At 35.7% G+C, this 24,342-nt stretch overlaps 1 protein-coding gene across 6 annotated transcripts in view; it reads right to left on the reverse strand.

The window, feature by feature from the left end:
* LOC100750072 (ras-related protein Rab-32) overlaps window positions 1–24,342 on the reverse strand; it is a 55,505-nt gene that overhangs the window by 14,182 nt on the left and 16,981 nt on the right. Inside the window, exons 1-3 of one of the 6 annotated variants that reach the window (XM_024365745.2) lie at window positions 5,602–6,095; window positions 2,631–3,290; window positions 1–53 (exon numbers count right to left, since the gene is read on the reverse strand). The exon at window positions 1–53 is cut by the window's left edge and continues 451 nt beyond it. The exons of 1 other annotated variant lie outside the window; for it this stretch is intronic. In XM_024365745.2, coding sequence (XP_024221513.1) covers window positions 1–53; window positions 2,631–2,970 — 393 coding nt within the window. In that variant the 5' untranslated portion in view covers window positions 2,971–3,290; window positions 5,602–6,095. Of the gene's footprint in view, window positions 54–2,630; window positions 3,445–5,601; window positions 6,096–15,781; window positions 15,957–18,242; window positions 18,971–24,342 lie in introns of those variants that run through there. 4 more of the 6 variants (XM_033319403.1, XM_033319402.1, XM_024365746.2 and 1 more) reach the window with 4 other exon arrangements.

The following is a 24,342-nucleotide window of genomic DNA, read 5'->3' on the forward strand; positions in this document are numbered from 1 at the left end:
GACGACCTTGCGGTCGTCCTCCTCCTCCACTGAACTCCGCTTCCGACCCGTTTCTGTCGCGTGAGACAGACAGAGGATCTTTGGTCAGAGAATAGATTTTCTTCCGGGCGGATTTATTTTCCTTTTTTCTCTTTTTTTTTCTTTTTTTCTTTCTTTATGGCGTTTATGATAGAGCTCGATGGAAGTGAAAGCTTAAGCTTGATGGTTTATCGGTGAGCGATGGGTTTATTAAAGATCATTACAGGGTTTTCGGGGATGTCGAATCGATGATTATTGGACTGCGAACTTTTATGCAAACGAATATTTTTGTAAGCGTTATAAGCGTGGTAGATGTTATAATTATCGTAAGATTTATTCTGTGTCGGATATTTCAGGTATTTTTCTATTTTGAATTTCGTGTATTGCGAGTGCATAAAAATCAGCGATCTAGTGCATATAGTTTGTTATGGATTTTATTCAGCTACGATAAGCATGATAAATGTGGTTGCTATTGGTAAATGTAGCAGATACGATTGATCGATTAAATAATGCAATCGAGTAGAGTAACAGATACACCGGATACAGTACGTGTAACAGTAGCAGATTACAATAAAATGTTTAAAATGGATACAACGGAGATATCACGTGTATAAATCCTACAAAAGCGATACAGTAGAGGCGCGGTGGTTGCAGTAAGTAGAACAGGGCAGATGTAAGTCAGCCTTGTGAATATCATGAATATATCATAATATATATCACAAATAAATAGCAAAAATATAATAGTTACAGTAGATGTACCAAATATAAAGGAAGAAGGTATAGTAAATATCATTTCCATAGAAGCGAGTACATAAAAATGTAGAAAACTATAATTAGCATAGGACATACAGTTGGTATACGAATATAACTCATCGAACAGATGAGTTGAATACATTTCTAACTGTAGTAACTTAGAATATGTCTAACTGTCATAGTATATTAGGAGGCGTGGTCCCTCCTGACGGCCAAATCGACAGGAAGGGCTCCCCAGAATACCCGGGGAGTAGACGAAGGAGTGCCCCGGCTGTAATTCGAAGGAGGCCCCAGGACACTCCTGCCAAACGTCAGGATAGCCACCGTGGGGTTTTAGTCGGTTTGTGTCCGACACTGAACACGTGTCCAGCGTGGATTTCCCCACGATAAAAAAAAAGCTGCTATAGTATACGATAGATACATAAAAAGTATTGAATATAACGAATATCATTGGTATAGAAAATATTGTTTAAAATAAATCAAATTGAAAAGACAAGTATTTCGTGTGTAATCAATTTAAAATGATTTTGTGGATTTATAAAGGAGAAAAACAATCTTTTATAAAGATAGACTTGTCTATCTTTACAAAGATCTTTCAGTAAAGCACGTAATGTGTACATATGTCAAAAGATTTAGTAGCATGTGTCTTTCGTTTTAGCAAGACGTAAATACGTTGAAGAATTTGATAACTGAATGCCAAGTCACCCGAAGCTAATTGAGATTGAGATAGGCCATGAATTACGATGACGACGAAATTCAAGGAGGATCTCTGAATTTGTTACACATAGTCATCTATTCGAATGATCGAAATCGTGGTTCTCACGGTTATTATAACTTTCGCGTATCAGATTCGTATCACACGTTATGTAAATTGGTCTTGAAAGGACGAGCTGGTTCTATAAATCCTTTGTAATTAACGAGAGCTCGTTGGCTTTCAGTAATTGCCCAGCTACCGTGTAGCTATTAAGAAGATTAATATCTTAAGGAATCTGTTCATAGATCCAGAACAGTGTCCTGCCGATTACTTTACGTGTCGAGTATCACAGCGATTAAAATCAGTGTCTGAACAACGGGCAGGAAACTCTATAATCTATCGTTGCTAAGATAAGGCAATTTTATTTTAAAAATCGATAAAGTAGAATATAAATAGAGTAGAGTGTAAACTGTAAAAAGGCACATACGGAAGACTTCAAATATTTTTATTAATAAGTTTATAGAAATCTATCGATAAAAGTAAAGATCGACGATTAAGAGAAACAAGTAGAATGAAGTAGAAAAAGAAACCACATTTGACGAAGCCTTAGAACAACCGTAACCAGTCACCACCAGTTATCTCAATACCAATCAGCATAACCTCGATAGAAACCAATAAAACAACGTCTACGAATTCTAATTTCTCCAAACTTTGCCAAACTTTGTTAACAAAATCGAGATTTTGAAAGAAACACGAGCTGAGAACACGTCGAGTAGATTAATCCATAACCAAACAGACGTTTCTATTTTTATCATTACTACAAACAATTTTCTACGTTGCTTGGCGATCTACTGCTCTTAAATCACTGTGTAATAAAAGTTAATCTATCAGTTCGATAAAGATTATCGAAATTATTGCAAATTTGCAAACTCTCCTCTACGTAAATACCAATTACAGTCGATGTGTGTCTAACGCAGAGGGACACGACCCTGAGAAAAACAACCCTTCGAACAACACGTAACCTAAAACCAGGAAGAAAAGAAGAAGAACTTCAGCAACCACAAGAATAAACTTCCCATAACCACAATCCTGTTCGAGCGCAAACAACTCAAAGAGAGAGAGAGAGAGAGAGAGAGAGAAAGAGGCACAAGCCAAATAAATAAACCTTTTTCCTCGACATCCAGCTCGGGCTCGGCAGCCGATTCGTCCAGCTGCCTGTTCTTCCTCCTAATCTTGAACAATCCTCCCTCCTTCCGGAAGCTGCTCTTCAAAGCTCCGAATCTTCCCTTTTTCTTATCGTCTGCGGCCGGTGGGTCACCGGTGGCCACGTTCGTTGTCGTTCCAACGCTCGTGACCGTGTCTACGCTGGAGCTGCTGTCACCTACGGTCACGTATTCGCCGGAAGTGCTACACGCGAACCTGTTCCGCTCCTCTTCGGACGAGGAGCGCGCGATCACCGTGTCCGGCGAGCTTCCGCCCTCGTTTGCGCTCTCGTTACGATCCATCCTCGTAGAAGGGGCGAAGAAAGTGGTAGGAGTATAACGTATTTAGCGTACGTTTGCACACCGGTGTCGATTTTTAACGACGTTTAACGATCCACAACGACGGATTCTTGGCCTGATGATTTTGTGTCTCACTCTGTCAAAGCACGAGCCAGTCCACGGGCTGGCTTCCTACGCCAAACGCGGAAACCTTAGAACAACCGCCTTTCTAGGTCCGATCAGGCCGGCCGCCGGATAATCCGACACGTTTCCCCCTCCTTTCTCTATTCTTTTCAAAGTGTTGCTGTTTCAAAGAACGAATACGATGTCTGTTCAGGGAGGAGCTATGGCGAAAAAGTAAGAGAGGGACAGACAGTGAGATTTGTAGGTTGAGATTCATTCGCCTTTTCATAAAAGAACGAGAACCACGTTAGATTGATTAATAAGTTAGTTAATTCATTAATTTTCGTAAGAGAATCTACTGTTAAATATTCCAAAATCATTCCCTTTTTATCCCATTTCTTTGTTTCACATTTTTCGTTCGAAAATTTGCATATAAGTCTCTTTACATTTTTTAAACAATGGGTTTCCCTTTTAGTCGTCTTTTACGACACGCAGGGATTACGTTGGTTCTGTTCTTGTTCCGAAACCGCAGACGATGTTATTAATATATATTAGAAATGTAATCATACATTGTGAGCAAACTATGTATAGTTTAATTAAGGAGAGTAAAAGAGAACGTTTTCAATGAAAATTCTATATAGGAAGGGGAAATATCGGGAACCTAACTGCCACCATATTGGCATTTGTTTGAATTTTATTTTTCCCAATTCCATATGATAGAATAAAATTCCATACGATACAACTCTATTTATTGAAACGAAATTTCAGTCAGCGTCTGATTGTATGTCGACCGAATCTACTTGTTCGAACGTGGTGCCGACTGAATCTACTTATCTGAATGTAAACTATTGACTGTTCTACTTATCTGAATGTAAACTACCCACTGAATCTACTTATCTGAATGTGAATTCCTACTGCACGAACTAAACGTTGTAGATACAATGCAACTTTACCTACTCGCACGAAATTCTAGTTTCTGTCCGATTATGTATCGATTGAATCTACTTGTCTGAATGTGGATCGCTGTCTGAATTTTCTTCTGCACGAACGACAAATTATAGGTACAAAATGAAACTCTACTTACATATCGAACAAAATGTTATTTAGTGTCTGACTAAACGATTTCCTGTGTACCGAATCTACTTATCCGAACGTGAATTCCCATTACGTGAGAAAATTTGAGGCAATGCAGACAGTCGGTCGATGCTTATACTACGTGAATTATGTGCATTTTATTGTTTGTTCCCTAACGTGGTCAGATGAATGTAATTATACGCACGGATACGAATTGAAGTTTCTTGTTATTTTCCTTTGTTATTTCGTACATGTCTGTTCTGTCTGTAATTTCAAGTTTCTACTTTCTTGCTCTGTCACTTGAATGATTAATAGAAAAGCTATGGGTGTTGGTTGAAAGCAACGCCTTGTAGGTTCGATAAACCGTACAGTCGAATGGAGATGAAAGATAGATACCAAGTGAAACGGAGAAGCCTGGGAATCGCAGGATGAAGTAGAATTCGTGATTTGTTTTCTGGGCACAGTGGTAGAGGGTTTCTGGGTTCTTCGACACACCGTGTGACATTCCAGGAGAGGTCATTGATCGGACATTGTGTATGAAATATTCAAATCGACCACTGTCTTGGTACATGTATCTCAATACGTGAAATCAATATTTTATCCTCTGAAGTTAAATTCCAACTTTCAGGATTTTAGTCCTCTGTTGTGGCTAAGTTTCCAAAATCGAGTGAAAACAGAAAGTAAATTTGTCGAAGATATCGTAGCAGAACATTTGTTTTACGATTGTTACATTATTCCAAACGTTCAAAATTAATTTTAGATCTTTACAACTATAACTATTATGAAATATCTTTAGTAAAATTAAAACTGAGAACTTTCTTACTGTTGGCTAAATGTTTCAAGTATATCAGCGGAGATTTTAGCTTCGAAAAAAAATACTTGCAGAGGTTCTTCTCCAGAATCCAGCGTTCGAATATTGAATACTGTATCGTATACAGTTTCCCCGAATGGAAAATTGATTGGAGGAATCTTGACCCCTATCTCTATGTAAAAGTTAAGGGGCTGTAAATGAGTCGAAATATTGCTCGGTACTTTTTACGCGGAACAGGAACTGAAGAGTCTGTTTGAAGAGTCGGAGGAATAATAAATGAATGAATCTATAATGAAACATCTGAAATCTGTCCGTGTCATAGATTCTACGAGAATCTTGCCATCGTTTTTCCTTACGAAATTTAATCATCCAGTTAGAGAGATATTAATACTTCAGACATTACAAGACCACGTGTTTCGTAAGTGATATGTCTACGTCTAGATTTCTTGTTTATTTCGTATCAATTCACCATTGTATCGCTGTATTTTATTGCTCTATATTCTAGTTGTATCTCTATGGATCGCTGGTGCCAAATATTCTACCCGTATCGATCAATAATTCCAAACTCCGAAGTAACAGGGACAAGCCAAAATTTCTTTCCTCGTAACCAAATGAAATTCCAGTTACGCGTAAAGAGGATGACAAACCGACGATCCAGTCACCCAGCTCGATCCACGAAGCTTCGATGATACGCAACCTTTCTCGAAGGTGTCCACCGATGGAAATCCTTCAGGAATTCGATCGGTTCGATCATTCATCGTCGCGCGCACTTCTCATCTCGCAAGCGCGTGTACGCGTGCGCCCGCACTTGGAAAGCTTCGCGAAAGCACTTCGAAAGAATGAAACTTGGGAAGAAAGAAAAATTCGCTACTCGAAAGGGGAAGGGAAACGAAAAATAAAAATATTGAGAAAAAAAAATTGAGGATAAAAAAAAGGATCGATATTTAGAGGAAATAAAAATGAAAGCACATGAGAGATGAAAGAAGTCACTGTTTGGGAGAAATTAAGACGAACAGGTAGAAGATAAGACGAATCGCTACGTGTGCAAAAAGAATAGAAATAAAAAGACGTGAAAGGGAAATCGAAAGAGATTCACGACACTGCTGGTTGTATGCGCGGAACCACACTAAAAGCTCGCGTAAAAATGCCTAAAGGAGGACAATACACGGAGGAGGAGCATGATGGTGCCCCTCCACTTGTACGCGAGAACGCATTTGTTCGCGCGTTAACCAGCCTCGAGACGAGTTTTCCGCGCGTTTCTTGCTCTCTTCCTCCCTGGCTAGACGAGATCCATGGTACCGTGACAACACGTAGGCGTAACACGAGCGCCGAGTTGGGACCTAGCGCGCGGTTAGCCGCAAGACCCCGTCATGCCAGTATCGTCCCCTCACTGCTTACGGTTCGGCTCCACCTCGACGAACAACTAGCACGTTACGTAATCGCTCGATTTTGTAGAATTAATTGTTTTGGGTTACATGGAGCGTGATTTGCCTTTTGGTTGCTGGCAGGTCCTGTTTAAGTGGAGGAATTTTGTCCAAGTAGAATGGGTACAATGCGAGGCAGACAGACATTAGGAAAATTGTGTTCAAACTGCGAAAAGTATCGTGTCAGATTCGGAGGATGCGAAATTGAAGTTTCGTGAATTTTGGTTGCTGGTAAATTTTGCTTGTGGTACATGGTGGAATCGAGAAAAAGTAGAATAGATACGATGTAAGGCAGACAGAAATTAAGAATTTCGAATTGTGAAAAATGTCGTATTGGATTTGGAGCACGTGAAATCTATATTTTGCAATATAATTCAAGGATTTTGGTCGATAGTGGCTTCTGTTCGACAGCGGAATGTAGCGAAAGTAGAATAGGCGCGACGCGAGCCAGACACAAATAAATCAGGATTTCTGGAAACTATTACATTGGATTCGAAGCATGTGAAATTTCAGTTTTGTAATAAATTTCCTAAATTTTGGTTGATAGTAGCTTTGGCACATTGGTACCATTTCGTTCGTTTGGTACACAACGGTCGGAGTAGAATAGGTACAACGTAAGGCAGACAGAAATTAAACGCTTGAAATTGTACGAACCTTAGATTTGCAGCACGCGAAGTTGATATTTCCAATGAATTTTGTGGATGTTGATAGATAGTGCGAGTATGATTTATTGTAACAGTGTACAGATTTTTAGATGTTTATCATTGTTGATTTGTAGGAAGATCATTGCTATTTTATGAATGGCGATAGGAGGAACCGGTTTGAAGCTTTTGGACAGTTTATTCGTGTTAAGTAAGTTGATGTTTTTGAGCAGTTTGTTCGTGATAAATGGAAAGTGAATAAAATGGAAAAATTATTGACAGTGGAATAATTGTTAACGTTTGTGGATTCCAATAGGTGGGTTTCGGTATGTCTGGTATTCTTGAATATGTTTGTGTTAAAACAATCATTGATGTATGATAGGTAACTGGAAGAGAATCAAGTGAAAAGGTATGATATTGGTAATGCGACAGGATAGCTGATCGAATTTATTCATCAAAACTATAGGGAGAAAAGATTGAAATTCGAAAAATCTAAAATTTGTTGACGAAGAAGAGTTAGACTGCCTTAATGGAATTTAACGTTTGAAATTTATTTAACTTATATTCTAGAGGTTAAAGATGGTTGTCAATTCAGATTAAGATTGTTTTGAATAAATGAAGCAATTCTTAGAACTGTTTGATACAATAGGAAGATAAGATACATGAAGTAGACTACGTATTGGAAAGATATAAAGAGAATATGAGTCAGTTGATCAAATTGATAGCGAGGTATTGAGTAACCGAGCTATTCAATCGACCATAGCTATCTTCTCTCTGAATCTGTAATCTCGTGACTGTGACTACACACTGAACTTGATATCTAAATGCTAAAAATATATCGATTGCTTTTTCAAGCAAATATACTCATCTTTCAGCAATAAAATTCGCTAAGACAGATATATCTGACACAAACATCTAAGATGAACACGTTTACACGATGTTCACGATTAAACGAAACGTTCTTTTGGATGCGTAACACCCAAGGATTAAGAATGATTAAATAAGCTTCGCAAGTGTATTAACTTTTGAATGATTATTTCCCTTTAAATGCGATAAAAATAGTATCATAAGTCTATGTTTATCTTTGTTTATCAAAATATTCATGATAATAAGATAAGGAAATCAACCTTCTCGATATAAAAATTTTCTGATAATCTCATCTTAACTTAATCTCGCCAAACGTTAAATCTTCCTTGGGTGCTGGTAATTACTTTAAAATTACAGCAAAAGCAAATATCAAAATCATATTGTACTCTCGTAAAGCTTACACGTAACGAAAATATCAACAAATTTTCTGCCGCGATATAATCGCTACAGCAAACATTTGCATTTTCTTTTGTATCTCGGACGACGATCAATGATTTTCTTTATAGAATAATAGTTCTGCTCTGTTTAATGCACAGACACAGAGACGATAATAGAACCCGTCTTATGCGAAACAGCATCTTGCAGTCACTTTTCATGCACTAATTACGTGTCGCCGGCTGGCGTGCTGCAGGCCACTGGTAATTCCGTTAATTAATTAACATCGAACCAGGGATGAGCCAGTGATAAAGTTCAAAATCGAGCTCGCAACAAAATGGACGAGTTCGGATCTAACCAGAGGGAGATTAAAACTGATTTCTCTTCCCCTAATCTTAATTGACAAACGTACGCCAATCTTTCTAATTGACCAAAAGCATTATCTGCTTTCTTCTTCAGATTTATTATTTCGTTATACAATAGTCGTCAACTATATTGATATTTTTATTAACGTAACTAATGGAAGATTTGTTTCTATGAATGTTTTATACGCTATTTTATATTATACACTATTTTTGCATCTTTCGAAATCTTTCAATTTCTTACAAATCTGCATACGTGTACATCCACCATCTCGTTTCCAGTTTTCTCCTTCTCTTCATGTTGACGTGTATACTCGTCGTAGCTTGTATTTATTTACGCACTCCATGACCTAACCCCACGACCAAAGACACGCTCTAAGACTAAATTCCCCAATTAACTGGTTAATAACAATGATAAGAAAAAAATAACACTCAATTGTTGAAAATAATTTTGACAAGAATAAATCAGATTATTGCCGCTGAAATAAACCGAGTCCCACTGAACCGGATACCACGAAAGGGACATTCGGCGCGTAAATCACGAGATTGCAGATCCTCCGTGAATCCGCGTGGAATTCGCGGGTTACATAAGTTTCTAAGCGTGCCACATACCATCGTGTATCCTCTCACCGCGCTTATGTAAACCGCTCTTAAGCGCAACCGGTGTAAGACGGAGCTGTACACGTTATTATCAGGTCGGATCGTAATTTTCTGGCCACGGTTGCCCATTATTGGCCAAGGTCGTGGTCGTTTGTCAACATGTTCGTCGTAATTACTGCGGAAGACTTTAGCCCATTAACCGAGGAAGATCAATGAACTCGCTCTACCTGTACAAACCAGTGGTTGGTGTTACAACTATTGGGATGGCAATTAAGTGATCGCGGATTTTGTCAATACCACCTAATGACAAAATCCGCAACCACTTAGTTGCCAACCCAATACTATCATCTAATTTCAAAGGAGTTATATCTTCGAACCTATTCAAATTATTATTTCCTTCTGCAACTGCTTTACATATAAAATAATTAGAAATCCGTCCAGCCATAAGACGATATAAAAGTCAGGAAATCGACAAAGGCGGACCGACGTGTCACATTTCTCTCGCGTAGCTTTCGATCCTTTTAAGCGGTATATATAATTAGCTAATTGAACAGCGTCAGCATTGTGGTATCGCAACAATGTTGCATCGCTCATTTGCATGGAGCATAAAAGGAACGCTTGTTGAGAGTAGGTCATCCGTTTGCACGCGATACAGTTGGTACAAAAACACGATGTGTTTTTAGAAACGGAGCCATGAGACACGCATCTTCCAATTGATTCGCATGGAATCTTCTCACTTGCGGCATACTAATCACCGCGACGATGATCTCGCGCCCCGGGGGTTACGTGCTAATTTGTTCCACGCTCGACTTGGCTATTCGATTCTTCGCTTTCCGCAGCCGGTATAGAAATTCAAGCAAATCTGAGAAATTTACTTGATCATTCGTGTCCTCGAAATTATATAACGATTTAATAGGAAACGCAGTATTTGCAGGCAAAGGTACGAAAGCAGGTTTAGTCAACGTATTTTTACGATTCGTGTTTTCCCCATTCGAGTCGTGTAATTAGCTTCATCGATTAGCGATCGTTTGCTTGGTCTGTGCGACGTATCAAGGACGATGGAGCATCGTACATCCTTTAAGGACGACCTCGATGTCTACGATTCTCCCGTCATCGTCATCGTTATGTCGTCGTTCTCTCGTGGGGTGCTTTATGTAAGATACTGGTTTTCTTCGAGGTTCTGAAAAATTCGCACGGCCTCTATGGTCGCCACGCCATATGAATTCTGCGATTATCACGCGACAGCCAGGACGAATTTTTCTCTTTTTTTCTTTTCGATTCTTTTCTTTCAATTGCCTTGGATCTGATTTATAAATCGAAGTGGATGCTGAGATTTTAACGATAATTTGCCATTTGTTTATTTACGAAAGGAAGCTTATATTGTAAAATAAAAAGTACAGAAAGACACCATGATTTTATAAATTTACATTTAGTAAGAGCAATATCGTGTACGAAATATTATAAATATCGCACGTATTGCATATAAATAATTGTAAATATTGTATATATCACAGGACAAATGTTATCAACATGGTAAAACATTTATAGTACAAATGTTACTAAAATTCACAGTTTTTTTTTTTATTTAGTTGTTTATATTCACAATCTGTCCGATTTGGACATTTGGTAGAATAACATTCACAGTGTATCAATTTTACACTTTCTTTCATTCGCCACTGTATTTTCATACGAATTTAAATTGCGTTTTTCTTGCTTTCTATGGATTAATCGATTATTTGACTTTCACGTAGTTTTTCATCTTTTAAAATTCATTTTTTAAACGTGAGAGGATTTTGTAATTTCAGGTTGAAAGTGTTCGATCTTCTATATTTTGAATGTAGTCCATATTTTTACTTCATACGTAGCTCAGTCGTACATTGCTCACGCTTCACATGCTTTTTAACTTTTAACGCAAGGAAAACGCCATTAGGTCAATGATAAAAGACAACAATAATAAAAGAACTTGCAGGATTAATAATCGTGCTATCTTCTTAAAATGTTCGCAGTTACTTGAGCCATATAATAATCGACATATTAATCAACACCGTATATAGATCAATTTTGTTAATTTTCAGAGTTTCTAACTGTCCTTTTACAATGACAAATGATTTTGTCGATGCTAACAAATTCTCTTGATAAACTAATACTTTATAATTTTTATATCAACTTGTGATTGTAAGTTAAGATAGTAGAAACTAGAGTTTCTACATTTAAAGAGCAACTTCTTTATTGCACCAAGCTAGAAAACATCGAAGGACGAAATTAAAGCTTATAATTTCCAGTCTGTTTACGAGAAATCCTTTTTCCACGTTAATCACGAAGATATGAATTTTAATTTGCCTTCGTAACGAAGATCGAACAACGTGTCACGTAAACGATTATGCAAATTGACACAGAAACAACAATCTTCCATCCCCATATGAAGATGTTTGTCAACGATCCATCGACAGCGTACTAATGGCAGAAGCTTATTTCTACGTGAAAAACAACGATCGTTTTTAAGATTACAGACAAGTTGATCGATCAAATGGTAAAATTATGCGACGCATAATATGCATATTGATCACGCAACAATATGTGTATGATGAAAGGGAACATGGAAAATGAACATATTAAATCTCGAAATGCCGCGTGTTCCTTTGAATTTGATTTCAATTGTAAAATAGTATGCCTTGCGAATAGAATTCCTAGTTAGTCGTGAAACATCGTACACAACTATGAATTATTGTTAGATAATTATGAATATGTGAATCGTAGGTAATTACGGATAATGTGTTTATCGTTTACGTTGTTATTTATTTTTAATTAAAAGAAATGTCAGATTTATACAATCGAAGACTTTTGATATGAAGTTACAAAGCATTTTCGTATTTGAAAAATGAAATAATTATTATTATTATTACTGTCAATTATTATTATCATTATCTGTTTATCGTAGTGAGCCTTAAAGCCTGGCACAGTCTATGCTACAAATGTGTACATTTAATATAATTCAAAAAAATAAAATGACAGATATTTCAATTTCACGAAATTGAAGCATTGTCCTGTAAACTTAAAAAAAGGACATACGAGTACTATAGTTTGTACACTATATGAAATCAAAAATATCGTGTTTGAAACAAGATAGAGAGAGCTCGTAACTTCCTAAAGTATGTGAAACATGCAAGATAATATTTTACAAATTTCAAGATACGCGTTTTTCAGTACACAGTTACAGAAGTTAGAAAGTTCGTTTATAAAGCAAAGAATCATGGAAATTTGTCAAAAGAATCGCAAGATATTAATAAGAATAATTATCGCAGATGTCGATGATGCTAGAGACATTTTCGACAGCTGATTAATTTATCGTCAAGAGAGAAGGTTTCCAAGTCAACGCGCTTGAAATGAAGAAAAGAAATTGTTCTAAGGAACAAACGATCGATAGACCACGATGATCGCCATATGGCCCATTAATTCGCCGTGTTATGTCGATCAAAAGAAGAATTTCGAGCCTGACGATATTAATTAGACGGTAAACTAGAGTAATTATGGATTTACACGAGAAAACAGAGTTCCCTTTCTCTTCGTGAAACCGTTCGTGATCAACAGGGAAAATTACGATTCGAGAAAGAACTAAAGTCTTAAAAGTCCATATTTTGTGATATCCAGAAAATTCGAATTTTTATGTTTGAAATCCAAAATTCTATGAAATGTCGTGCAAAAGTTTCCATTCCATGAAATCAGTGCGTATGGAAATCGTTCGATTTAGAGAATTTTGTATTTGAATCGAAATTCTGTGTGACTATGAAACAAATTATCGAAGAAAATATTGAGATTGCGAATAAAATGGACACAAACAGCTGAATAGCAAAGAATACGTTTCACTTGGTTTAACAACCGTTATACCACTTATCGATCCATCCAAACCATTTGACCTTTTAAGGCTTATTAGCTTTGAAACCCTGACCGAAGAAATCTTTGATCCAGATTCGCAGGTCTCACGAAACTTGGAACACTATTAGGTATTAATGCTGTCTACCTGCAATCAGCCTGCCATTTGCATCGGCGCAATTTCACTTACAACAGTTGCAAATTACACTCTTCGAAATATATTCTTTTGGTTCTACGAATTACGAGCAGTATACAGTTGGTTATACAACTTTTCTAAAATTAATATCTAGACTCTTTAAGTAAGAATATAAACGTAAATATTTTCCAAATTTTCATTGGACTTAATTTTATTGTTACTAAAAATTTCAGCCAACGTCCGTACGATATTTTTTTTATACTTTAAACATTTTATTTATCATTTATCATGTATCATCTAGTTATTTTTATTTTTATTAAATAACAATATTTTATTAATCTTAACGATAAGGAGAACTTGTATCGTATATTTCTTTTAAGTAATCAAAATCACTGAAGTTATTTAATTGAAAATAAGTCAATGTTGTCGTTCTCTTCTTTCGTTTATTTTGCAAAATTAATATCGTTTCCTCAAAGAAAAATTATAATCGCAAATCCTGTTTTTCAAAGTCGGGAGGCAAAAAAAAAAAAAAATACACGACTCAGTTTAAACTTTCGGTCATACAAAAACACAATGAAACTTATTTTCATGGCTTTACTTTATTATATTTACCAATTTTAATTAACAGACTGTAATAGGTATAAGCCTGGATAGAATACAATACAATACAATACGCTAGAAATTTTAATGAATCATTAGCTTGTTACTAAAGTTTCACTCCATATAAGAAAATATTAAAGTGAATTTTGCAAACTTATAATTATAATATCAAACAAACTATAATATCTATATTTCCATCACATTTTCACCTGACTTTGCTACGACAAACTTTTACCGCGACGATTACAAAGTAAATGATAAAAATGATTTTGGAAATCGGTCGATTGAAATCTAATTGTGGACGCAATTCCCTCGCGACAGCAATGTCAGGGAATTATCTCCAGGGAACAGGGACGAGTGTTGTAATCGCAAATTAACGAGGATTAACACTCGCAAGAACCTACACCTACGTTACGTATGTATTGGAATGTACGATGTACGATTGACGTTCTACAAGTTGAACAAAATGACGAATTCTCTATAAAAAAAATCTATGCAATTCAAAGTATACGTGATTGATGAGAAAAACTGATGAAAAGGGCAATGTTGCTCAAATTTTCGATTTCAATTCACTTAATTGTGTATTTTTCTTCAATAATTTAACGAATAAAGCGAATACTGTAATGTTTTTTCAGTAAATACAAATGCACATGGAATAATAAAAATATGATTTTTCATGGAATTAACTTTTTTTTTTAGCTTGTTTTTTGATAGAAGCCGAAGAAAAGATAGTGGTTTTATAAATACATATATGACGTAACGTTTCATCAGAATTATGATTAGACCATTTTGTCCGATTAATCTGACGAGAAAGATTCTGTAAGTAATCTCCGAATTGAAGAACGAAGGCATGCAAAAAGGAAAGAGTGTAGCAGAAATAAAGAACTACGAGCGATTATTTACGAACGAGTTTATGTAATTTTGATATCCGGCTGCATATCTTGGAAACAGCGGCAAATAAAATTATGCAACATTCAGATAACGTTATCAAATAGATTGAATTAAGGTGATAGCTTTAATTCGAAGAAGATTCGTGAGATTTCGTTAATCGCACGATGCCCGATGCTAATTTCATAATAAAATTCAAATTAGCTCTCTCGTTGTCAATCGCCGAAGAAATTATTATAAATAGTTTCACGATTGTTTATCATAAATTTAAGAAAATATCTCTACAACAGCCTAATTTCACTCGCCACTCGGCATCTACGTTCTCGCAATGACATCTCAGCGCACCGTACAATTCCAATTCTCAATGAAACCTTAAAATTCTATTTTTTTTTTTTTTTGTTTCTAATGTAATTTTAGGAATCTCAAGAATTTAAAAAACCTTAGGAATATTATGTCAATCGCGCTTTACCGCAGAATTAAAAAAGAAACAATTAGATCGCTAGATTTACTCGGAAATAAATACCTGCGCATCTCGCACACCATAGTTTCAAATTAATCAGCGGAGAAATTATTAAAAATAGTCTCTCGATTATTTATCATAAATTTAAGAAAATATCTCTACAACAGCCTAATTTCATTCGCCACTCGGCATCTACGTTCTCGCAATGACATCTCAGCGCACCGTACAATTCCAATTCTCAATGAAACCTTAAAATTCTATTTTTTTTTTTTTTTGTTTCTAATGTAATTTTAGGAATCTCAAGAATTTAAAAAACCTTAGGAATATTATGTCAATCGCGCTTTACCGCAGAATTAAAAAAGAAACAATTAGATCGCTAGATTTACTCGGAAATAAATACCTGCGCATCTCGCACACCATAGTTTCAAATTAATCAGCGGAGAAATTATTAAAAATAGTCTCTCGATTATTTATCATAAATTTAAGAAAATATCTCTACAACAGCCTAATTTCATGAAACCTTAGGAATTTTATATCAATCGCGCTTTACAGCAGAATTAAAAAAGAAACAATTAGATCGCTAGATTTACTCGGAAATAAATACCTGAGCATCTCGCACACCATAGTTTCAAATTAACCATGTCGTAGTGATTTTCCACGTTTATCTGACACGTGTTCACGCTATATTTTACCCTATATTTCTACGAACACAAAGCGTCTCAGAACAGACAGATGAATTTTTGCAGAATGAACTACGTACAGTCACGGTGAAAACTTACATTCTCGCGACGATAATGGCGATTCGCTTCTGTTCGCGGTTCGACAGCAACCAAGAGAGAAGGATGGCTGGCGGTGAAAGCTCTGCTAAAAGGTTGACAGTAAGCCAAATTACGAGCGACGTGCAGCCTCGTTGCTTCCAAGGGGAGAATCCTATGAATATCTGAGACTGTTGACTGACGAGACATCCTACAAGTTCTGTCTCGTTACTCTACGCTACTGTCCTTTTCTCCAGGCACACGCATTCTTATACAGGGTGTCTCAAAGTAAATCAGATCACCTAAATATCTGCCTTATTTACGATTGTACGAAGAACCTTCTCCGGGAAAAGTGAAGCAATCTCGAGGTTATCGGTGTTTCTTTAAAAGAAATCTTATATTTTCTTATCCATCGATTGATGTGTCTCTTTTTCATTGTCAAAAGTATCAAGGTACTTGAAAGATACTTCGATCTCAATTTTGTGAAGTTTGACGTACGAAGAGGACGTATGAAAAAGACGTATGAAAGGAAAGACGGAAAACGATAGTCCTGCGTTCATTTGGTGAAATTAAAATGGAGATATTTCTCTTAAATTATCCATTCTTAATATTTTTGTATTTTTGTATAGACAATAACTTTCTTTTTGTGAAATACGAACAAGGATTTTCATAGAATAAAAATAAATGATACTATAAGATTCCTTTCGAGGAAATATGAAATTTCAATTTCTGGATTCTATGAAATTTGTAAAATTCTAGATTCTTAAAAATCTTATAAAATCTTATAAAAGCTTTAAAAAACCATATAATGTCTACAAAATCCCAGATTTTACAAAATGTCCTACAAAAATCTCTTCTATAAAATGAACCTAAGAATCGATTCGATTGCAGGACCTTCTGGACTTATTGTGTCTCGTGGTTCTATCGTTAACACATATTTTATAAACCACATTTATAAATTATACTACAATTTAGAAAGCTATTTTCGAAGCATAATTTCAAGACTAATGAAACATAACGTCCTAAAGTAGCATTGAAAGGGCAATTTTCAAGGCAATTTGCTTGGTCCACTTTTTCCCTTCAAATTTAAGTGCATTACGATCATTATAATCATATTACTACGTACGTTCATTCACAAAAAGAAAAGAAAACCCTATCTCGAAGGAATTAGAAATAATTCACTGGAAAAATAAAAATTCGCCCAAAATATTTAACCACACAAAAATTTCATAAAATAAACTTGAACATTCAGAATTTATGTACGCTAAATGAAAGTAAAATTCCAATTCTATAAAGCAGCTACGTGTACAACTTTCGTTTATTAAAAGAATTGACAATTTGTAAGTAGCAATTATTTTCACGAAGAAAATAAACGAGGAAGCTTTTCCGGTTGAACAGTTAATCCTCGATAATTTACGTTTGATTTATTGGCAATTATCGCGATAAATGTTTGACAAGGCGGTTAATTACCGGCGGTAGACGAATAATGGCACCGGAAAGAGATGTCAAATTGTCGCTGTTACGAAACGAATTATACCGTTTCCGGTATTCTCCGGCTGCGCCTCTAAACCTAATTATTTTCGCTCGGTTTCATTGAACCGAGATTCTCTCACGGCGATACTAAGTCGGAGAAAGTGAAATAACTCGGTCTTAGAGAACACATCTATGATACTCTTCTTCTCACGCATCCTATTTATCCATGGGATCAAGTTTATTCACTCTGTCGTCTATTCTTCTCTTAAAGTTCATTGTATTTCCAAAAGCACAATTTTCATAATCTATATACATTTTAATATATTCGATAGCCGTACACTTATAAAGAATTTATAATTCTCATATTTTAATAAACTTATTATCGTCTTAAAACGATCACCCTCAAAGAGATGTTTGTTACCTTCAGATAAAAAATATTAATAATCTATACATTTTAGTATATTCGACAACCGTTCACTTATAACGAATTTATAATTCTCATATTTCAATAAATTTATTATCGTCTCAAAACGATCACCCTCAAAGAAATGTTTGTTACCTTCGGATAAAAAATATTAATAATCTATACATTTTAATATATTCGATAACTGTACGTTAATAACGAATTTATAATTCACGTATTTCAATAAATTTATTATCGTCTCAAAACGATCATCCTCAAAGAAATGTTTGTTACCTTCGGATAAAAAATATTCTTTTCTAAATATCAATCCTTCTCCTAATCAACGCAAGAAACGAATTGATATTCCAACAAAGACAGACGAAAGTCTGAAGATTTTGACGAGAGTAGCAGTAACAATACCAAAAAAAGCCTACCTTTCTCGTTCTGGTGGGCTGTTGCTTAGTGTTCTCGCTGAAGTTCATGTTCAGATCGATGTACAGGTAATTGTTGTTGAGCAACTGCGGCGGTGGTTCCATCGGTGGCGGATTCGCCTCCTTTTTGTGTCTCAAACGTCTTTCAGTCCTGTCTTGTCTGGTTCGAAGAACCAACACCACGTTACGATCCAACATTTTCAAAAACGAGGAACTTTATGTCCCAATACTGTCGATGGATATCTCGTTACGTTCAATCTGTTGCGAGTAATTAACTTGGTAACCAGTGGCTCGAGAAGGCCACGAAAATCTCAATATTTTTTATCGTTCGATGTGCGCAGATATTTTCAATTGGCTTCTACGTCGATGCAGAATTCTATGATCTGTAGAATTACGACATTTACGACGGTCTGTGTATATTTAAAGAGATTCTAATTAGTTTCTGTCGTATACCGATAAGATTCGATTTCTGTGGAATTTCTCTTTAATACACGTTTTCTTGACTCTTCTTCGATAAAGTATTATCGATAACTTTGAATATCTGTTACTTTGATTGGAGCTGTGCAATATTTAGAGTGGCTCTAACCGGTTTTTACTGTATCGATAAGTTTCGATACTGCTAGAATATTTGTTCTTCTTTAACTTTTCTTTTTTGTAAAATATTATTAATAATTTGGAATATCTGTAAGTTTGATCAAAGCATCGTATCTGGAGAGGCTCCGATTTTAGTATACTGTCCAATTTTATTTGCTAGAGTTTCGATATTTAATTCAACTCTTTACTAGTACACAAAATTATCTTAATTATCTTTTCAATTATCTAGTAAAATGATTGCCTCTGATAGCACTTTCAATATTTTATATCTGCGACTTTGCTCGATTCTCAATTATTTTCTACTACAATTATAAGCGAGACTTACTCTCGAGGAAGCAATACAACCTTTCAATATGGTTTTCTTAGAAAACTTCCTGAAAACAAGCTCGGAACAAAACCTTCCTCGACTTTCATCTTCCGCAGAGCACCGGTGATCATTCGAACAGCTTCAAGGTTCAAGTTATTGTACTATAGCGTCTACTATCGCTTCTAAACACCACAGTTCTCCAGCTTGCTCGAGCAACGCTATCAATCCAACAATATTTGGGAAACTCACTTTGGAACAGTACAAAGTTGATCATTCGATATTAGCTGATTGTCTCTGCGCTCTGAACGCCAATTATTTAGTAACTGATATCAAATAACAAAACAACACAAAATCTTCATAAACAGCACTTCTCTCGTTTCTGTTAAAAGTACCATACAAATTCTGAAAATACTCACAGATCGTCTTCCATTAATAAATCACCGAAATTCACAGAATGTTCATGAAAAATCTTGTAATCCGCACCAACAGCCACCAACGCCGGTTCAATTCGATACAACGTTCAGACGACACTACTCGTTCAGCAAATTAAATTACTTGGTAATTATGTATAATTCGTGCATTTTACAAATATCGATAATATCTTCGAATAGAAAAATCTTCCGGGATTGCTTCATATTTGGCTTCGAAGGTCTACGTTCCAGTCGATGATGGAACGAGCTGGATCCGATCGGAATTGAAGAAGAGGCAAAAGAAGATGAGTGGGAGAAGCGTGAATTTGTGAAACGACCGCGTGGATTGTGCGCTACTCGGAGGCAAAGTCCCAGCATTTATTGGTCCCGGGGTTAGTCTGGGAAACGTTATCGTTGGCGACACGTTATCGTCTGTTGACGATAGAAAAAAATGATGGTGCCTAGGCGTCGTCGTGCAGCCACAGTTTCTTTTCGATGCGCGGAAATACAAGACGCACAAATCGGTCGCGTGGCCACTCTTATCTTATTATTAAATCTTCTTCTTCAGTGTATAGAATAGCGATATCTCTCGTAGAATATTCTGGGTTTTGGGAGGAGCAACGTATATTTGTAACGCGTTTCGCGAGACCACGTTCGTCAGAGTATCGTCGATGTTGAATTTTAACATCGGAGAAAATTCCGAATGTGAGGAAAGTCGTGAATTTTGAAGGCGATTGAAGCTCTAGATCGAAGATGGCCTGAATTTTTTACAGATCTGCGGGAATTTCTGCGATTCGTGAAAAAATCTGTAGGAAGAGCCTGTATTTCAGAAGCTCTGAATTTTTGTCGAGATTCGTAGAATGATCCGAATTGGAGGGGTCCTGGATTTTTCTGAAATTTAGAAGAAGCGAAGAAGTCTTAGATCCTGACGAAAGGAAGAACTCGTGAATTTAACAAGTGCTGAATTTTAGCGAAACTTGGAGGAAATTCTGAACCAAACAGGTCATGAATTTTTGTAACATTTGAAGATTTGTTGTAGTCATTCCATCGAATTAAATCCTGACTTTTGAGCTTTTTCAAACTTTGAAAGTGAAAGAAAGTATTGATTCTTAGGCTTCAGCAAGGTTTGGAGATTGAATGGAGTTCCGATTCTTGAATTTTAGTGAAACTTCAAACATCTTCTTTGGAATTCTGTCTTAAATTTCGATGAAATTTGGAGGAGATTGATCAGACTCCTGACTAATCTTCTAATTCTAAGAATTGAGATTTTGGGGGGAAAACAATAAGATTTGAAACTTCAAGTTGTCAATTGATTAAAAAGTTACTAATAAATTAATTACTAAAGTTACTAATAAATTAGTCAGAAAATAAGTATCAACAAAAGATAGGTGAAATTTTCAGTAAGACAGTTTAAAACAAAACCAGGCAGCAATCATTCTAAACATTGACTAGATATAAAAAAGTACTAGAAGCAAGAAGATGAAAATAAAAGTGTGGATCGCGAGTTTCAGTCTAATTCACGTAGACGAAATAACGCTGCAAATGCCAGACTTGTTCGACGAACCTTTGAACGCTTAAAATCGCTGTAGCTTAAAAGCTCTCTTCCCCAAGGCAAGTAGTATACAGAAACGCAGTGACTTTTTTCTTCTCATAAGCAGTCGTCGTGTCTCCATTTTTAAGGGATAAGAAAAATTCAATGTTATAATTTCGAAAACAACGAGAACTCGGTCGAACAACTCTGCACGTTTTGACGAGACTTTATGATTTTTTATTGTTTGTGATAAATCAGGAAATTCTTCGAAAATTTTACATTTTTCTGTGTTTTAAAAATTTCACAAACTTTGGCAGAAAATCGCGTCGAGCTACGACTAAAAATACTAATCAACAAGCGATAATTTCATAATTCACTTATTTATCAATTTACGCTAACATTTGATGTGTTATGAATTCAGCCTTGTAAAATTGTTTAGTGATTTGAAAAACAGATATTCATGAAAATAAAATTCTCTTGACGTAAGCAGCTTCCGTCTTGTCATTCGTTCATTTTATCTGTTTCCTGTTTTTTATCACTGTCATCACATTTTCTATGCAGTCCTCTATTTTCACTGATTCTTTACTGTTCTGAATGACTCGTCAACTTCCATTCACAATCCTTGTCCTAACCAATATTTTACCGCGAAACAATTATGAACGAATTTATTTTAATTTATATATTAATATATATATCTATTTGAGTGTGCGTTTATTCAGCCTCACGGTCAAGAAATATTTTACCTACAGAAGATTATTCAAACCTCGTCGTTCGGCAAGTTGCGGAATTAAACTTCGATCGAACTAAATAAATCCCATAAAGCAAATTGCAAATCCAACTTTAGCTTTGAAATTCAACTCTGTACCGTTCGTCTTTTATTATACTTTAACTCTGAAAGTGAACACACACAAGTGACTGAATTGCACAAAGGTGTGTAAATGAAGATATTAATTTCTATAGAAAACTATTACTTAGCCTGGCACGATAAACTCTGTTGTTAATATAATTAAATCGTGGATTCGTGAAATTCTATGCATTCTTGCGTAGCATGCGTTTAATATGCAAAACACATACAAAGTACAGTACTTTTTACAATATTCAGTACATAGCGCAACATTTTCTGCTCAAGATCCACTCTTCTATTCTTCTCATAAGAATCCGAAGTTTTGCATAAATATTCACGATCTAATTATAATATTTCGCCCCTGAACGTGTGCACAGTACACACACGAGAATACTCGCTTTAGGCGCGCGTGCAATTAAAAAACAAATTCTTCTCGTCATTTTAAGATACCAATTTTTGTACCTGTATATTCACCATCTAATTATAATAATTTGCTCTACATACGCGTGTAATTAAAAAACAAATTTTTCCATCTGAAAGTTCCATTTTCTCGTCATTTTAAGGTACGAATTTTTGCACCTGTATAGTCACCATCTAATATTATAATACAATAATTCAATGCTAAACGTGTGCACAGTACACACCACTATACTTGCTCTGCACAGTCGTACAATTAAAAAAACAAATTTTTGTATACCGAGACATCTAATCGAACAGCATCAAGCTCGTTCCACAAACAAATCGCAAATTTCCTCATTCTCGTGACGTATATGCGTATCAGCGTGGAACATCGACACGGATCGCGATTCGTGTCAGTAAATTTCAACTCGATTGCAGAGTGCTTTTCTCATGGCAGCGCTTCGCGTACGCAGTTGTTAAACCATCGCGTCGGTTCATTGCGACGAGTATCGATTGTAGCTTGATCCAAGTACCGGAAGCCTTACTCGTTGCATCGTTACCTGTGTCGTCCGTACACGAATCGGACAATTGAGTTTCAGCTCGTCGACAAATCAGCTACACGTCGATTCCGACGCCAGCTTATCGTATGGTGAAAAAATGTTAAAGATATTCAACGAACGAGAGTCCCGATTCCAGATGCTTTCACATGGCCTGGGTTATCGCTAGATTACGGATTTTTCGTCAAATTCTTATTTTTATAAACACAGGATGAAGAAATAGAACTGAACGTCGTTACGATCGTCGATTTTTTACGCGCCAGTCTTGCTCTTATTTCAGCAAATATTGGTAATATTTTTGCAAGGTGATCGATTAAAAGCGAAGAATCAAACGTACGAACAGGAATCTTCTCATATTTTATTCAAATCTGAGATATCTTCGAGATGTTGGAAAAATCAGAATAAGACAAAAATGGTCGAAAGGACACGAGAGAGATAGAGATTTGTTTAATTTATTTGGAATTATAACAAATACTCTGTTTCGAATATTGAATATAATGCATTTTGTACATTTTTGCATCTTGTCCTCCTTCATTCTAAAGGTTTTTTTCAATTTAAATTCGTCTGTGTATTTCTATGCTAATACCAATACTAATTAATTGCATCCAAATATATTAGATTACCCGTTGTTTAATAATGATTTCATACGACTGCAAGAATTTTTGCAAAACTCCATTCGTCTAAACTTCTAAGGAAACAAACGGTTTATACATATAACTGAAGATGATCAATTTTCCTCGATAAATATTATTTTTTGTTCGCGATTGATTGGAGCTTGCGTTCGTACAAGCGACTTCAACCGGTAAAAGCTATCAATTAAAATTTCATCTCAATAAACGCGATTGAGATAAATAGAGTTACGCTGTACTACGAGAGTGAAATATAGAACCTCGTGAAAAAAATACTTCATTGGAAAATAGGAATATATGTGGTGTCATGATATGTTTGTAGTATACTTGATGATATTCTTGTAGTATACTTTTGTGCCTTATATTACGTGATATATTACGGAATATATGTGGTGTCATGATATATTTGTAGTATACTTGATGATATTCTTGTAGTATAGTCTTATACCTTATATTACGTGATATATTACGGAATATATGTGGTGTCGTGATATATTTGTAGTATATTTTTGTGCCTTATATTACGTGACAGTATAATGTCATAATACAGCAAACAACGATAGAGTAACACGGTTCTGTAGGTGCGCGAAAATTGAATCTCATGCTGGTATAGCAATCTAAAATCGAGCCATCTCGAACCGTAATTTAAAATATAATATTGGAACTAGAAACTAGTCGAAAGAGATAAATAATTCTATTGGGATTTGGTCAATCACAGAAGATGCTCGAAACTAAAACAATGATCGTTATTTAGGATTTTTAATCAAAACAGGAAGACAAATATAGACGCATATTATCGTATTGGTTAACATTAATGATACTAAAACTCTTG

The sequence above is a fragment of the Bombus impatiens genome, unplaced genomic scaffold (genome assembly GCF_000188095.3).
Source record: "Bombus impatiens unplaced genomic scaffold, BIMP_2.2 scf_0151, whole genome shotgun sequence".
NCBI lineage: Eukaryota > Metazoa > Arthropoda > Insecta > Hymenoptera > Apidae > Bombus > Bombus impatiens.